This window comes from Ziziphus jujuba, chromosome 12 (genome assembly GCF_031755915.1).
Source record: "Ziziphus jujuba cultivar Dongzao chromosome 12, ASM3175591v1".
In the NCBI taxonomy this organism is placed as follows: Eukaryota; Viridiplantae; Streptophyta; class Magnoliopsida; order Rosales; family Rhamnaceae; genus Ziziphus; species Ziziphus jujuba.
In genome coordinates, this window is record NC_083390.1 from 14494986 (window position 1) to 14510979 (window position 15994).

At 32.2% G+C, this 15994-nt stretch overlaps 1 protein-coding gene across 2 annotated transcripts; it reads left to right on the forward strand.

Moving 5' to 3' along the window:
- Positions 1-207: 207 nt before the first annotated feature.
- Positions 208-3433, forward strand: LOC125418549 (uncharacterized). 2 transcript variants are annotated; one of them, XM_060813738.1, is made up of 2 exons: positions 208-2042; positions 2852-3433. In XM_060813738.1, exon 1 carries the CDS (start codon positions 680-682, stop codon positions 1763-1765), a length of 1086 nt encoding a protein of 361 aa, XP_060669721.1. In that variant the 5' UTR covers positions 208-679; the 3' UTR covers positions 1766-2042; positions 2852-3433. The 2 variants fall into 2 exon arrangements, with proteins under 2 accessions (XP_060669721.1, XP_015894992.3); XM_016039506.4 differs by lacking the exon at positions 2852-3433 and adding an exon at positions 2426-2670.
- The last annotated feature ends 12561 nt before the right edge of the window (positions 3434-15994 follow it).

A 15994-nucleotide genomic window follows, 5' to 3' on the forward strand; every position in this document is an offset into this window, starting at 1 on the left:
CATGTCCAACACGCATATGGGTCACAATTTGGGTTGATCAAATGGCACCGACAAACTCTAGCAAAAAAAAAACAAAAAACGAAAAAAAAAAAAAAAGGCACCGACAAATAATATTTAAAAATAAAAGATTCCACGTAAGCCCGAATATATAATTTGTCAGAAAAAAAGAAACTATAGCAAGCGTAGCGAAGCACTCAGACATCACAGTCTACACGCCTGGCACAAACTCTTTCCTTTCTATTAACTCTGTTCAAAATCGTCCGCCTTAAGAGCTCCTATTCCAAAAAAATAAAAAATAAAAAAAAACAAAAAAATAAAAAAAGGCGTTTGACCTTCCTTTGCCCACCTTCTGAATGCTCTCCCTCCCTCACGTGACTTCCATAACCTCATGATTGGGAAACGCATCGCCACCATCATCTCCGTCAATGTGGATTCCCACCTTTTGAGCTTCCTTGCCGCATCGATTTCGTGATACAAACCCTCTTCACCTCCTCCTTCTCCTCGTCCTCATCCTTAGATCTGATTATCTCGTTTTCGCATTGCCGTTAATTCTTCCATGCGAATGTTTTCTCATTATTTTCAATTGTAGAGTCAGGTCAGGCTCTTTCAGATCTCTTGTATGTAGATTGTTGGTATTTTCTTTTATTTTCTGGGTTGCTTGTTTTGTTTTGAGAGGAAAATGGAATCGCCCGCTTCGAATTCTCCGAGAATGAGATTGGATCATTTGAGAAAAGAGGGATCAGGAGAAACCCATTCTCGAGTATTCGAGCTTGAACCTTGTGACCATGATAATTGGTCTAATCCTAGATTTGGGTCCATGAACGCATTAGAGATCCTGAGGGAAACAGTGAGGATTCTTCGGTATAATTCATCGGGGTTTATGGCGATTGCAGCTTTGCTAATTTGCCCTGTATCGGCCGTGCTTTTGTCTAACGTTTTAGTTGATCTTTCACTTGTGAAGAGACTCACTATAAGACTTCTGTTAGTTTCCAAGTCCAGCGGACTCCCTTTGAGGCCTTTTATCAAACAGTCGTGTCAGAAGTTTGCGGAAATGGCCATTTCGTCGGCTACTTGCTTCCCTTTATTCATTACGCTTTCGTTGCTATCAAAAGCTGCGATTGTTTACACAGTAGATTGTAGTTATTCAAGGAAGAAATTTGATACATCAAAGTTTTATGGAATTATTTGCAAAATTTGGTGGCGGCTTGTTTCCACGTATCTTTGGGTTTGTATGGTGATTGTTGGTTGCATCACCTTCTTCTTTCTTGTTCTTGCTGCTGTATGTAATTCATTTGCCATCATTGGGTTTTCACCTAATCTCGTAGTTTATGCTGCAATGACTGTTGGGCTAGTCTTCTCTGTAGTTTTTGCAAATGCCATTATTATTTGCAATATTGCAATTGTAATCTCTGTATTGGAGGATGTCTCAGGACCAGAGGCATTGTTAAGGTCTGGTGCTTTAATCAAAGGCCAGACCCATGTGGGCCTTCTGATGTATCTGGGATCGACCATTGGAATGGCGTTTGTGGAGGGATTGTTTGAGCATAGAGTGACGACATTGAGCTATGGAGATGGGTCTTCTCGTGTATGGGAAGGGCCTCTTTTGGTGATCATGTATTCATTTATAGTGCTGATTGATTCCATGATGAGTGCCGTTTTCTATTATAGTTGCAGATATTCAACCATGGAAAGTTCAGATGGTGAAGAATGTCAGTCAATCTTAGAAAGTGTAGTTGTTTCTCCTCAAGCAATGGATGTTCAATAACATTATCTTGTGAATTTGATCTACCATCCAAAGAGGTCTTGTTTGGATTTAATAAGCTGATGATTGGAGGCTGTTGTGAGGAAGTTAGGAGTTTGTTGCCGGCCGCGTTTAGAGCTTGATAAAACAGATATACTGGTACATTGATAGACCCTTCATATGTAAGACTTTATGGCAGGCTACAAAACAGAGATGGCTCTCAACCTTTGGTAGATAGCTTCATTTGAGTGCATTTTCTGCTTCAGTGATAGCAAGCATACAAGTTAACCTCGAGAAAAAGGTACATAAAAGTTTTGGCAATTGCAACAATGATGAAAAAATGCCATTCCCTCTTAGAAAAACTTGGAATTTATACATTAGATTCTTTATATGCTATGAATTATACATATCAAGTGTCATTGACCAATGATACATGAAAATCTACTAAAACTTCTTCTAAAATTCATTTGTAGCTTCCGCATAGTATATACGTATTGAATAACATTGTTTATTTGGCCTGTGGGAATTTGACTGGATGATTCATTATTCTGGGAGAGTAATCAATACTATCATACTAAGCTAATCTTTCTTCCAAAAAAATAAAAATAAATAAATACTAAGATAATTTTTAGAATGAACATTACACTGGAGCTTAATGTACTTATAATTTTTTGAAATTTGCAGTATGTGGTTGGTGGATAATTTGATAGGTCTAACTCCATATAATCTTCAGTTCGTTTTGATCCACAAAAAGTACAGCTGTTCCAAAGGGTTAAGTAACAACTGCATTATTGACAAAGATAATCAGCAAAAGGAGATTACCTTTACTTTTTCTTGCTGCTACTTATGTTTAATGCCTTGGGTTTTGCACAATCAAGTTCGCTTGAGAAAGAAAATTATTATTATTGTTATTATTTTGAGAGAGAAAATTAGTTGCTATGCATGGGATGATGCCTATTTTACATGCTAAACAGCTTAAGAAAAAGATATCTAAAAAAAAAAAAAAAATGGTGTAATCCGGCTCATTTGCATCTAATAATCTGATTGCAAATGGGTATTTGAAGCAATTATTTTGTTGATATTTTTTTTGGAAACTTTTGTATGGGCAAGGTTCGAAGTATAGACATGAAAAGAGAGTGGGATGGCCGTCTTGCTGACGCACAAGACGTGTTTGTATTAATGTCTCACTATAAGACAATCATGGATGGTGTCACTTTGGTAAATATGAAATTGTTATCAACTATCAAGGAAGACCAACGGTGGAGCTTGCAATGTGGATCAAATTGCTTATAATAGCTCTATAGAAAAAGTATTTTATTTTTAAAATGTGTTTGAAATTCCAATCAAGTACTATAAGAAAGATTAAGGTTCTATTCAGCCCCTTTTTTATTATTCTATTTGCAAAATATTGTTTCCAAAATAAAGAATAAAAAATAGTTTTTTTTGTTGTTTTTTTAAAAAATAATAAATAAATAAAGAGAGGTGTTTGACAATTTAAGTATCCTAGAGCTTTTATGGTGGTCTTGGGTGGCGACCTTGGTACCTGGCGCTTTCGAAAGGTCCTATGTGTCAAGCCTGTTTGGGTAGTCTCATGTCTTGGGTTTGTTCTGGCGATTTTGGATCCCAATCCTATTTGGAGGAATTCAAATCTCAATTCTTTAAATGATATTAAATTGATGGTTATTATTTATTTATTTATTTATTTGGAAAAAAGAAAAGTTTCATCATCCTACCAAACAACATTACTGAATCATCTTTCTTTAGGAAATAAAACAAGCCATTCTGGATGGTTACTTTTTATTATGTTAAAATTGTTTCCCAAAAAGGAAAAACAAACAAATATCGTTTTTTTTTTTTTAATTTTTATTTCTTCATTGTTTTTATTTTCAATAACTGTTTTTTTTAAAAAAAAAACAATGGCTAAATGGCTTATAGGTATTTTAGAAAACTGTTGTGTTTCGGAAATAGAGTTATTTTAGTAATGATGTTCATATTAATATTCAAGAAAAAAATAATTTTTTTTTTTATCATTTATAACAATAATTTAGCAAAGTAATGATGTTAGTAATAATGTTAATATTAATATTTATGAAAAAGAATATATATATTTTTTATCATTTACGACAATAATTTAGCGAATACTGATGTTAATATTAATGTGAAAGGAAAAAAAAAAAAATATATATATATATATATATATCTAACATATAGACTAAATCAATTTTAATTGACGAAGATAATATATATATATATATATATATATACACACTTACGTTGTTCTACTAATCAGTAATTGTTGTATTAACTATCAGTTTAATTGATGTCATTAAGAATTGACATCTTCTTTTTGTTTTTCTTTTTCTTCAACACACATGACACCACACCCGCCCACACCCACCACCCGCCACCCGCCCCCAACAAAATTCATTAAAAGTTAGGACAAATTTTATTTACATATTTTTTTTTTTGGTCATAATTATATTTAGACTTCAAACTTTTAAAAAATCACCATTAACCTCCATATAGTTTTCTATATCTATGAAACAGAAAAAATTAAATAAAATAAATAATGATTTTTTAAAAATGAAGAATTTAAATGTGATTATGAAAAATTTGATGGAGTGCAAATTAATTTACACAAGAAAAGAAAAGAAAGTGAAGCTATCATACATGTTGTCTTAGGCCTTTTCTTAGACATACAAAATGGAAAGAGAAGGGACAAGATAGCGAAGATCAAACATTTTAAAAGAAAAAATAAAATAAAACTTAAATATTTTTGGTAATAAAACTTAAATATTTTGTTCTTAGTAAAGAAAAAGGAATATATATATATATATATATACAGATACAGACACACGTACCTAACCAATTAATATATTGGATTTATTAAATTAATGTATTAGTTTGGATTTAATATTTAAGAAGTTATAGTAACACTTTCCTTATTTATTAAGTTTTGTATAAATATATAGCAAAATGAAGTTTTGAATAAATAATTTTATATTTTTAATTTATTTTATGCTTTGTGTTTTTTTCAAATTTTCTTTTTTGGAAAAAATAAATGATTATTAAAAGAATTAGAACATAACTAAATCATTGTGAATAGCAAACTAAAGCCATTGAAGGCATATCTCCATCAGTATTCAAACTCAACCAGAGACAATGTATACTTAGCTAACGAATGTGCAATTCTATTAAAATCCCTACCAGAAAATAAAGCACTATAACTATCTATAGAACACAAATCTTGTTTAACCTAATCCACAAAAACACCATCAGCATGAAAAGAAGTAAACCCACCTTTCAATAATTGAACATCCACCAAGCAATCTGAAATCACATCAGCTTCAAAATAACCAGCATCCAGACAAATATGCATACCCTCCTTTAGGGCCAACAATTCAATTTGTAAAAAGGACTACACCCTTCCTTCAAAGAAATGGACGCAACAGCCATAAAATCTTCATTTTCATTTCAAAATACAACTCCAATCTCCCAAAGCCATTTAATGACACAGTTCCATCCACATGGATGATATATCCATCAAAACTTATGGCTTCCACAATTGATAATGTCATACCCCAAATCTGTATACTTAGAATGTGATAATTGCTATATTTATAATCCTTAATAGAATTTATACTGCGTCAATATAAAAATTTTCCAAAACATTAATAATAAATAATATCCAAAAACAACTTCAAAAAACTGAACAAAATAAACTCTAATATCCAAGAAGGTCTCATATACTAACTAATATAAAAGGAATAACAAATAAAACACTGACAACCTATGCCAAATTCAGTTAACTCGAAACTATGATATACCTAAAACTATAACAATAAATAATGAGTATAAATGTCAACAAGTTATTAGATTTTTGGTAAATATGGAAAATGCTTTAAATGATGATATAATAAATATCCAAAAATAATCTTAAATAACATAAACAAAATTTTTATATAAAATGTTTGAGATCTCAATGCATGATGAAAAAAAAAAAAAAACTCAAATTATTAATTAGTTAGTGGCACTTGGCATAACATAATTTTACCAGTTGGTAATTTATATCAACTCAACGCATGTGAGCATGTAACAAGTGTGGAAATATAAATTTTAATAGAAGCAAACATTTATACTTGAAGGTAAGAGTTATAACCTACTGTAATCATCAGCAGTCCTTCCACATGAAACAATACATCTAAACCTCGAAGGTAAAAAGCCATAAATCACTAGAAAAAGACTTTAATATGATTCATCTTAGTACCCGAAAATATATCATAATAGGTCACATAAATGCCTACTAAGTACCAACAACTAGAGCATCAAAAACATATAAAATTCATTTAACATTTAATATCAATAATCCAACAATTTATTTATACAATATATATATATATATTTCATAAAACATAAAGTTGTAGAAAGCATAAATAAATCAATAATATGTCAAAACTACATATTTGCTATAGTTCCAAGAAAAAGTCCAGTAACTTACCTTGATCAGCAAAAATCCACAACAAATAAACAATCTATAGGTAACTTCAATAATCTCTCATAAGTATAAAGCAAAACTGTCATACAATACAATTATCTTAGATATAAATCCTAAAATTAAATTATCAAATTCAAACAAAATGAATAAGAGTTGCTACCTATACCATACAATCATCATAGCCTAATTCTCAAATTTTAAAATTATAAGCCTACAACAAGATCAAATTATCAAAAACTAAATAAAAACCAATTAATCCCATAGACAGCCCTTAAACAAAAATTCAACTTTTTATTCAAATGACAACATCTAAATCTAAAATTTACAAAGATACTGTATACATGCATAAGTAATTGTAGTAAAATTTTCATAGCGAAATAATAGTGAAAAACTATTCAAAACTCATTGAAAAGTTAACACAAAAATACTAAAACTATTATATTTTCAGAAACCTTAACTTAATGATCAATCTATTTCTCTTTCATAAAATTTCATGTTCATTTGAAATTTTACAAATTAATACTAGATATATATATGTGCTCATATAAAATTTTTGAAGGCCAAACAAAGGTAAAAAACATGGTCAATTGAATTTAGTATCTTATTGACAGAAATTGAAAATTAGTATTCCACAGAAAGTTCAATCCAAACAAAAAGTCACTAAAGATAAAATACAAGCCCAAAACAAGTAAAATTTTACAAAGATTCACTATATGCAGTATAAATGCTATATAAAAATTATTAGGTGAAATAAAAACTCGAAAGTATTTTAAATTAAATTGAATTTTACTGTTTGCTGAACTAACCCAAAAATAAATACAGATAGCAATTATAGGTAACTTAGAAAATTACCATGGCTAAAATCTAAAGAATTTGAAAATAATTTAAACATATAGAAGAAAATGCATAAAAATTTTCAGGTCAAAATAATTTTGTTTGGTTCTGTTTTTGAAATTTTACAAATGGGCCATACTGCACTCGCACAAAAAAGCCAGATAAAAAAGTATAATTTCAAAATTCCATAATAAAGTGAAAATAGATCCAAATCAACCCAAATAAATTTCTGCAGATTCATAAACATGTCAATTTTCATCTTAAAAAGTTTAGATCCAAATAAAATTTTAAAATATTTTAAATAAATTTGAATAGACACTCTGTACAGATTCCCATATAAATTTCAAAGTAAGGTTCTAACAAAAATTCTTCAATTTAGCCTTAGTCATTACTTCTATAACCTCAAAACATCTCATATAACATAAAAGAGATTAGAAAAACTAATCTTGATTAACTTCAGAGATTTAGGATCTTCCTTTTTATGCTGCAAAACTTGTTCAAAATCCTAAACTTTCAAAGATATGGGATCCTTAACAATTTTAAGGGATACGAAATCCTAAATTAAAATCATAAGCCTTTAATATTAACCATAATAGCTTTTAAGGATAGAAGAAAAAGAAAGAAGGATATTGGCAGCTAAACATCCCGAACTTTATTAAGGTTGACACATTTCACCCTAAACTTTTTTTTCATGGCAATATGCACCCCAAACTTCCTTTTTGCTTGCACTGTTGATTCTTCTATTAAAAATGCATAATAGAATGATCATGTGCTACCCATATGCTCATCATTCAAGGATAGATCAGGTAATTTCATAGGCCTCGTCACATGCCTTTCGCATGTGTGATCAAGGATAAGAAATTGGTCTATTTAGATAGGGGAATTTAAGCATGAAAAACAACTGAGATTCATCTGAGGGATTCACCTATTGATCTGATTGAGTAAAATTTGATTAGAGTTAGAGTTCGATGAAGGAAATTTACACAGTGTGAACAAAAATTGAAAGAGCGAAGCTAATATGAGGAGCTATGCTTATCTGAGAAGCGAAGTTGAAAGATGAAGAAAATGGAGAATGAGATCCCCAAATATTGTAACTGGCTTTGAAATTTTTTGCATCTTTGTTTGGGTTGTAGGTTCTATACTCTAAAACTTTCGTACATGGCTTGAAAAGTGAAAATGACAGGAGGTTGGTGTTGGTTCTAGATACCATATCCCATCTCTTTTAAAAAGCTTGTTCCCTACTACACACACACGTTAGGTATTAAATTGATTTTTTGTTGGGTGTAGGTGAGGCATGGTCCCAAATCTGGATTTCCCTGGATGGGATGTGGTCCCAAGTTTGGATTATTTTAGGCAAGTTTGTATGTGTGTAAAATAAATTAAAAAAATGATTTTAACTTCATTGTAGTTCGTGTATGTATAATATGCCTGAATTAATTATTAAAATACTTTAAATTTCAAATAAATATGTGACAGCTAGAGAAGTAAGAATCTAATTGCTTACAATAATATTTTCTTATCTAACATATATGTCACTGCATATCTTTTTACTTATTGTATGTTTATGTTTTAAAATACAATTATTGCTACTGGATCAAGATACTTTATCCTAAAAGCTCACCATGGTGGTGACTTGCTTGATAAAATGGGTAACACAGTATACTTACGAGGGAGCGTTAGTTTGACTGACTACTGCCATGATGGCACTATGTGTTACTTTAGCTTTGATAAGTTTGCAAAGCTATTAGAAAGCAAATGTCAATGTTCTTAGTTCTAGTAGATTTATAAGAAAAGCCTAAATAATAGTTTGGTAAGACTATTAGGAGATTAGAATGTAGTAAACATGTGCAATATTATGCCTATTAGTAGAGTCATGAAAACATATTTCATTCAGCAAGTACATTTGAGGGTTTTTTTTAGCGATGAACCTCACAATTATGAGGAGAAGCTAGCCACCCAATAACCTGAGCCCCGAACTGATCCACACCATTCCCAAGGACTAGGTTTAGATACCCTCGCCAAGCAAAAAATTATATTCCTAATTTTAACTTGTATGTTAGGGGAGGTGAGGAGAGTGATCAGGGCAATGTTGGTGGCAATGAGCCTTAATCACAAAATGATTGGTCTGATTTTGACATGCATGTTAGTGGAGGTGAAGAGAGTGATTAAGGCAATGTTGGTGGCAATGTGCCCCAATCATAAAATGATTGGCCTAATTATAACATGCATGCTAGTGGAGGCGAAGAGAGTGATCAGGGCAATATTGGTGGTAGTGTGCCCCAATAATAAAATGATTGGCCTAATTATGACATGCATGCTAGTGGAAGTGAAGAGAGTGATCATGGTAGGAGAGTGATCATGAAGGCAATAGTCATTGTAATTTCAATGGTAATGCTTATGATGATGATAATGATGATTTTGATTTTGAGTAATCTAATTATGAGCTGTTAGGTGATGAGGTTATGTTGAGTTTGCAAATGTTCAACCCTTTAGAAATCCCACTACTTCCACTGATAAAGTCCATGTTAAATTTGATCATGAGTGTGATGATGCATTGATGAGCGGGTTATCTAGGGATGAATAAGACATTACTAGGCATTTTCCTGAATTTATTGCTTAGACAGATATGAGAGATCCTAAGTTTGAGTTGGCATGTTGTTTAGCTATGCAAATGGCTTTAGAAAAGCAGTGGGAGAGTATGCAATCATTGAGCAGAGACCAATAAAATTTAAGAAGAATTGCAGTGACAAAGTTAGAGCAGTGTGTGCCAACTACAAATGTGAGTGGTTTGTAAATGCTTAAATGTTGAAAGATAAAAGGACCTTTCATATTAAAACTACAGATGTGTCAAGTTGTTTAGAATTCAAATGTCACATCAACTTGGCTGGCTAAGAAGTATATAAATAACTTCAAAGCTGACCCAATTGGAAGTTAAATTATTTCTCAACAACTATCAAAGTTGAGTGTAATACCAAGGTGAGTGAATGGCAGTATTATAGGGCAAGAAGAAAGGCCCTTATTGCTATATAAGAGACTGTCAAAAAGCAATACCACAGACTATGGGACTATTATGAGGAGTTGAGAAAAACTAGCCCAAGCAATACTGTGGTAATAAAAAGTAGGTTTGAAGACAAAGTAAGTAAGTTTTAAAGGATTTATATATGTCTGGGAGCCTACAAACAAGGCTATCAAGAAGCACGTAGGCCAGTAATTTGCCTTGATAGTTGTCATGTAAAACGTCATCATCAAAGTCAAGTACTAGCAGTCATTGGCATTGATGGTGACAATGCAATGTTTCCAGTTGCATATGCATTAGTAGAATCAGAGAACAATGATACCTAGAGCTGGTTTCTTAAATTTTTTAAAGAAGATTTTGAGATAAGGAACTCTTATGGGATGACGTTCAATTCTGATAAGTAGAAGAGCTTGGTTAATGCATTGGAGGAGTTACTACCTGAATCTGAACACAGACATTATGTTAGGCAATTATACAAAAAATTTAGCCTCACATTCAAAGGTTTAGCTTTGAAACAAAGGTTGTGTTTTGCTACCAAGGCAGGAATAGTGCCACAGTTTGAAGCTGAGATGGAAAACATCCTAAATATTGATCTAAGTCACATTTTAGCACTTGGCCAAAATGTGATATCCTTTTGAACAACCTGTGTGAAGCATTCAATGGATCAATAATTGGGGTAAGAGACAAGCCTATTCTAACTTTGTCGAAGGAGATTACGTGTAAGATCATGAGAGAATTTCATTTAAATGAGAGGCAGTTGCTAAGTGGAATGAAGAGGTTAGATCATGGATTTTCAAGAAACTAAAGTCTTTGAAAGCTAATAGTACGAAGTGTATATCAGTATAGGTTAGTAAGATGAAATTTCATATTACAGTTGCCTCTGGCAGTCAATATGTTATAGATTTAAGGGCAAACACATGCTTCTGTAGCTACTGGAATTTAACAGGTATACCTTGTTCTCAAGCAATATCTACCACTTTTAGTAGAAAATATGGAACCTGAATTCTTTGTACACCAATGGTACAAAAAATATGCTTATCTCAAGACATACAGTCCCATTTTAAATCCAATAAGTGGTCAAGATTTGTGGCCTAACACTGGAATATCATGTTACATTTCATAACTAATTAAGATTAAAACAACAAAGAATAATCTACAATAAACCAAATTACTAAGAACTAATATGCAAACCAACCAACAAACTAGAAAGCAAAATTTCGGCTAACAAAAAGAAAACCCAATTTGGCTAGGAATTTTTTTTTTAATATAGAACTGTATGAGTAGAGAACAATCTTAACCTAATGTTAAAATTGCAGAATAACATAAAAATAAAATAAAGCAAATAAGATAGATCAAACCTAAATAGAATAAGGCTCTGATACCAAATGATACTAACCTAGGTCGATTTACTCCTAAACCGGTATTAAATTAGCCCGGATCAAAATTAAGTTTATATTCTAATGGCCATCTTGACCCCTAATCAACTTGTGACTAGAAATCTTGGTATATGTCGAAGATGCAACAATAGGTTATGGAATATCCTATTGATAAGTCAAACTAGAACACTAGTTCTCTAATTGGAGTTCTATGTGCTCTAAGAAAACAAAGATAAATCTTTCTCATAAATAATTTTCTGTTTGAATAATGATCTGAATATTATTGAGAAAATAAATATTTAAATAGTTTTGAGTGACAAAAATAAAACCTTAAAGTAACTAGGTCAAATTCGACCAACGTAGCAAAATAATAGGTAATTGCCGAATTCCTAAGTCTTTTCCTAAACTAATTTACATTAATTAATTTCTTAATTTTGAAATAGGAATTAATTAATTTACAATCAAAATATTAAAATATCTACCTCCCTAAATAAATTTGCCAGCAAACAATTAAATAAAAACTAAAAATAAAATATTATTTCCTAAAACAAAAGTCAAATTTCAAATTTGGAAAGTAATTGATTAGTTTTCCAAATAAGCTATCTTTGTCCAATCACCAGCTAGTTTAGGCTCCAATTCAAATCCAGTATGCCATATAGAATTCCTAGTAAGATTAGAACTGGTCCCTACATGATACAAATCTAGGACGACCTGCGCCTAAACTCGTATTATATTAGCCCGGATTTAATTATGTTTAAGTTCTAGTGGTCACCTCAACCCCTAACCAACCTGTGATTAGAAACCTTGATATAATGAAGACACTACAATAGGTGATGAATATTCTATTGATAAGTCAAACTAAAACACTCATTCACTAATGGTGTTTTAGGTGTTCAAAAGAACAAAGAGAAATTCAATCTCACAAAATAAATTCTGAATATTATTAATAGTATGTCCTTCCTAAAAAATAAGCCCCTTTATAGGCTAAAAGAAAACAAAATAAAACCCTAAAAGCTAAAGGAAAAACCGGCCAATAGGATTAGGAAACTAAGCATGGTCGAATTTTCTCTCTCCTTTCCTATACTAATTTGGATTAATTAATTCCTTTATTTGAATTAGGAACTAATTAATTTACAATGAAAATAATAAAATAAAAACTTTCATAAACTTATTTTTCCAGCAAATAAATAAATAAAAACAAAAAAGTAAAGGTAATTTCCTCAAACAAAAAGTAAAAACCAAATTAGGAAACTAAAATACTATCTTTTTAACTAAGTTGACTTTGACCAATTTAGGCTCCAAATCAGCTTCCATATGCTTTTTAGGATGCTAAATAGGCTTATCATGCAGTCCCACACGTTGCCCTTGCTTGGAGGAAAGAGAAAAGCCCAGCAAAATACAGTAAAGCCAGCAGAAAATACAGTAAAACCGGCCAAATGGTCATGTTGTGCGCACAACCCCTTTTTGGATGCATTTGAAGCTGCCTTGAATTGATTCCATGACCTTTTAGACATATCTATTGAATTCATGAATTATTGGAACCATTTCATGTTGCTCGGACTCCATAAATGCACCAAAACCGCTATCCGGGTCCGTATCGGCTTCCACCACTTGTATGCTCAAAACAGATCTTAGATCTTGGGGTATGGACAAGCCTTCTTGAAAATGAATTACTCCCTGGATAAAGGAAGCAAGGTTTTCCTTAAACCTCTTAGCTTGAGCCCTAGTGATCGGCTCAGTCTTCATCTGTATCGTGTCAACACCCCAGCGGGTTGTCGGTTGTACGGGCACGGGTGGATTCGCATCATTCCCCTCCTCTTGAAAGGGATTTGCCCCCAAATCAAAATCATCACCTATGGAAAAAGGTGACAAATCAGCAACATTAAATGTAGCACTAACATTATACTCACCCGACAAATCAAGTTTGTAAACATTGTCATTTATCCGCTCAAAAACTTGAAAAGGTCCATCTCCACATGGCTTGGACTTCCTTTGCCCAGGAAACCACTTCTTTCTTAGGTGCAACCAAACCCAATCTCCATGTTCAAAAACAATTTGTTTTCGGCCTTGATTAGCATTCCTTGCATATTACTCGATCCTCCTCTCAATATTTGCCTTAGACGTTTCATGAATTTGCTTCACAAAATCGGTTTTTTGTTTTCCATCTAGATTAGCATGTTCACTTAAAGGTAAAGGTGTTAAATCTAATGGAGTCAAAAGATTAAACCCATAAACAATTTCAAAAGGAACAAATTTAGTCACTGAATGCAAAGACCTATTATAAGCAAATTCAACATGTGGTAAACATTCCTCCCAAGTTCTCAAATTTCTACTAATTAATGCTCTCAACAATGCAGACAAAGTTCTATTCACTACTCTGGTTTGTCCATCAGTTTGTGGATGATAAGTAGTTGAAAATAAAAGCTTAGTATCTAACTTAGCCCAGAAAGTTTTCCGAAAATAACTTAAGAACTTAGCATCTATATCCGAAATAATAGTCCTAGGCATTCCGTGCAATCTCATAGTTTCTTTGAAAAATAAATTAGCAACATTTGATGCATCATCAGTTTTATTACATGCAATAAAATGTGCCATCTTAGAAAATCTATCCACAACAACAAATATTGAATCCTTACCTGTCCTTGACCTAGGCAAACCAAGAATAAAATCCATAGACAAATCTACCCAAGGATAGGAAGAAATTGGCAATGGATGGTACAACACATGAGGCTTCAATGTGGACTTGGTCTTTCGGCATTTCAAGCATCTTTCACATATTTTCTCCACATCCCTCTTCATGTTAAGCCAATAAAAATGTTCTTATAGTAAAGATAAAGTTTTAAACAGACCAAAATGACCCATTAAAGCACCCCCATGACCTTCCCAAACTAGTAACTCCCGAATGCTACAATTAGGCACACAAAGTTTGTTTTCCCTAAACAAATACCCCTCAAATATGTAAAATTTATTAAATCCATGTTTCAAACAGGTCCTAAATATTTCTCCAAAGTCACTATCATGCTCATAAAGTTCCTTTAATTGTTTAAAACCAAGTAATCTAGCATCTAAAGTACAAAAAAGAACATACCTTCAGGATAATGCATCGGCAACTACATTTTTCTTACCTTTTTTGTAGCGGATCACATATGAAAAGGTCTCAATAAATTCAATCCACTTGACATGTCTTTGGTTGAGCTTTCCTTGACCTTTAATGTGCTTCAAAGATTCATGATCCATATGAATCATAAACTCTTTTGGCATGAGATAATGCTTCCATGTTTCCAAAGCCCTCACCAAAGCATACATCTCCTTGTCATATGTCGGGTAGTTTAGTGCAACTCCATTTAATTTCTCACTAAAGTAGGCTGTGGATCTTCCTTCTTGCATTAATACAGCTCCAATACCTACACCCGAAACATCACATTCAATTTCAAAAGTCTTAGAAAAATTTTCCAAAACTAGTAAAGGTGCATTACATAATTTTTCTTTCAACAAATTAAAAGATTTTTCTTGTACTTCCCCCATTTAAAGCCAACATTCTTATTTACAACTTCATTCAAAGGTGCTGCGATGGTGATAAAGTCCTTGACAAATCTTCAGTAGAAACTTGCTAAACCATGAAAGCTCCTCACTTGAGTGATAAAGGTTAGTGTCGGCCACTCCTTGATTGCTTGAACTTTAGATTGATCATCTTTGATTCCTGCAGCACTTACTACAAATCCTAGGAAAACAAGATCATCTTTACAAAAGTCTCACTTTTTCATGTTAGCAAACAACCTTTCTTTCCTAAGAATATTTAAAACTTGCCTAAGATATTCTACATGATCATCTAAGTTTCGGCTATACACTAAAATATTATCAAAGTACACAACCACAAATTTACCAATAAATGGATGCATAACATGATTCATAAGCCCCGTGAAAGTACTAAGTGCATTAGTTAAACCAAAAGGCATGACCAACCATTCATACAGTCCATATTTAGTCTTAAATGCGGTCTTCCATTCATCACCTTCTTTCATCCTAATTTGATGGTATCCACTCCTAAGATCTATTTTAGTAAACATGCAAGCACCATGCAATTCATTAAGCATATCATCTAATCTAGGAATTGGATGTCTATATTTAATGGTGATATTATTTATAGCCCTACAATCAACATACATTCTCCAAGAACCATTTTTTTTGGGCACTAATAAAATAGGAACAACACATGGACTCACACTCTTACGAATGTAACCTTTATTAAGTAACTCACTTACCTGCCTTTGTAGCTTCTTTGTTTTTTCGGGATTACTTCTATAAGCAGGTCTATTTGGTATGGCAGCCCCTGGAACAAAGTCAATTTTATGTTCAATCCCTCTAATAGGTGGTAATCCATTTGGAATTTCATCCGGAAAGATCTCTAAAATCTTGCAAAAGAGAAAGAATTGAACTTGCAAATTCAAGTTCTTCAAAGTTAGCTTGATCATTAAAATAATTATCTTTATAAATCATTACCAGCAATGGTTTCTTACTCAAGATAGCTTTAT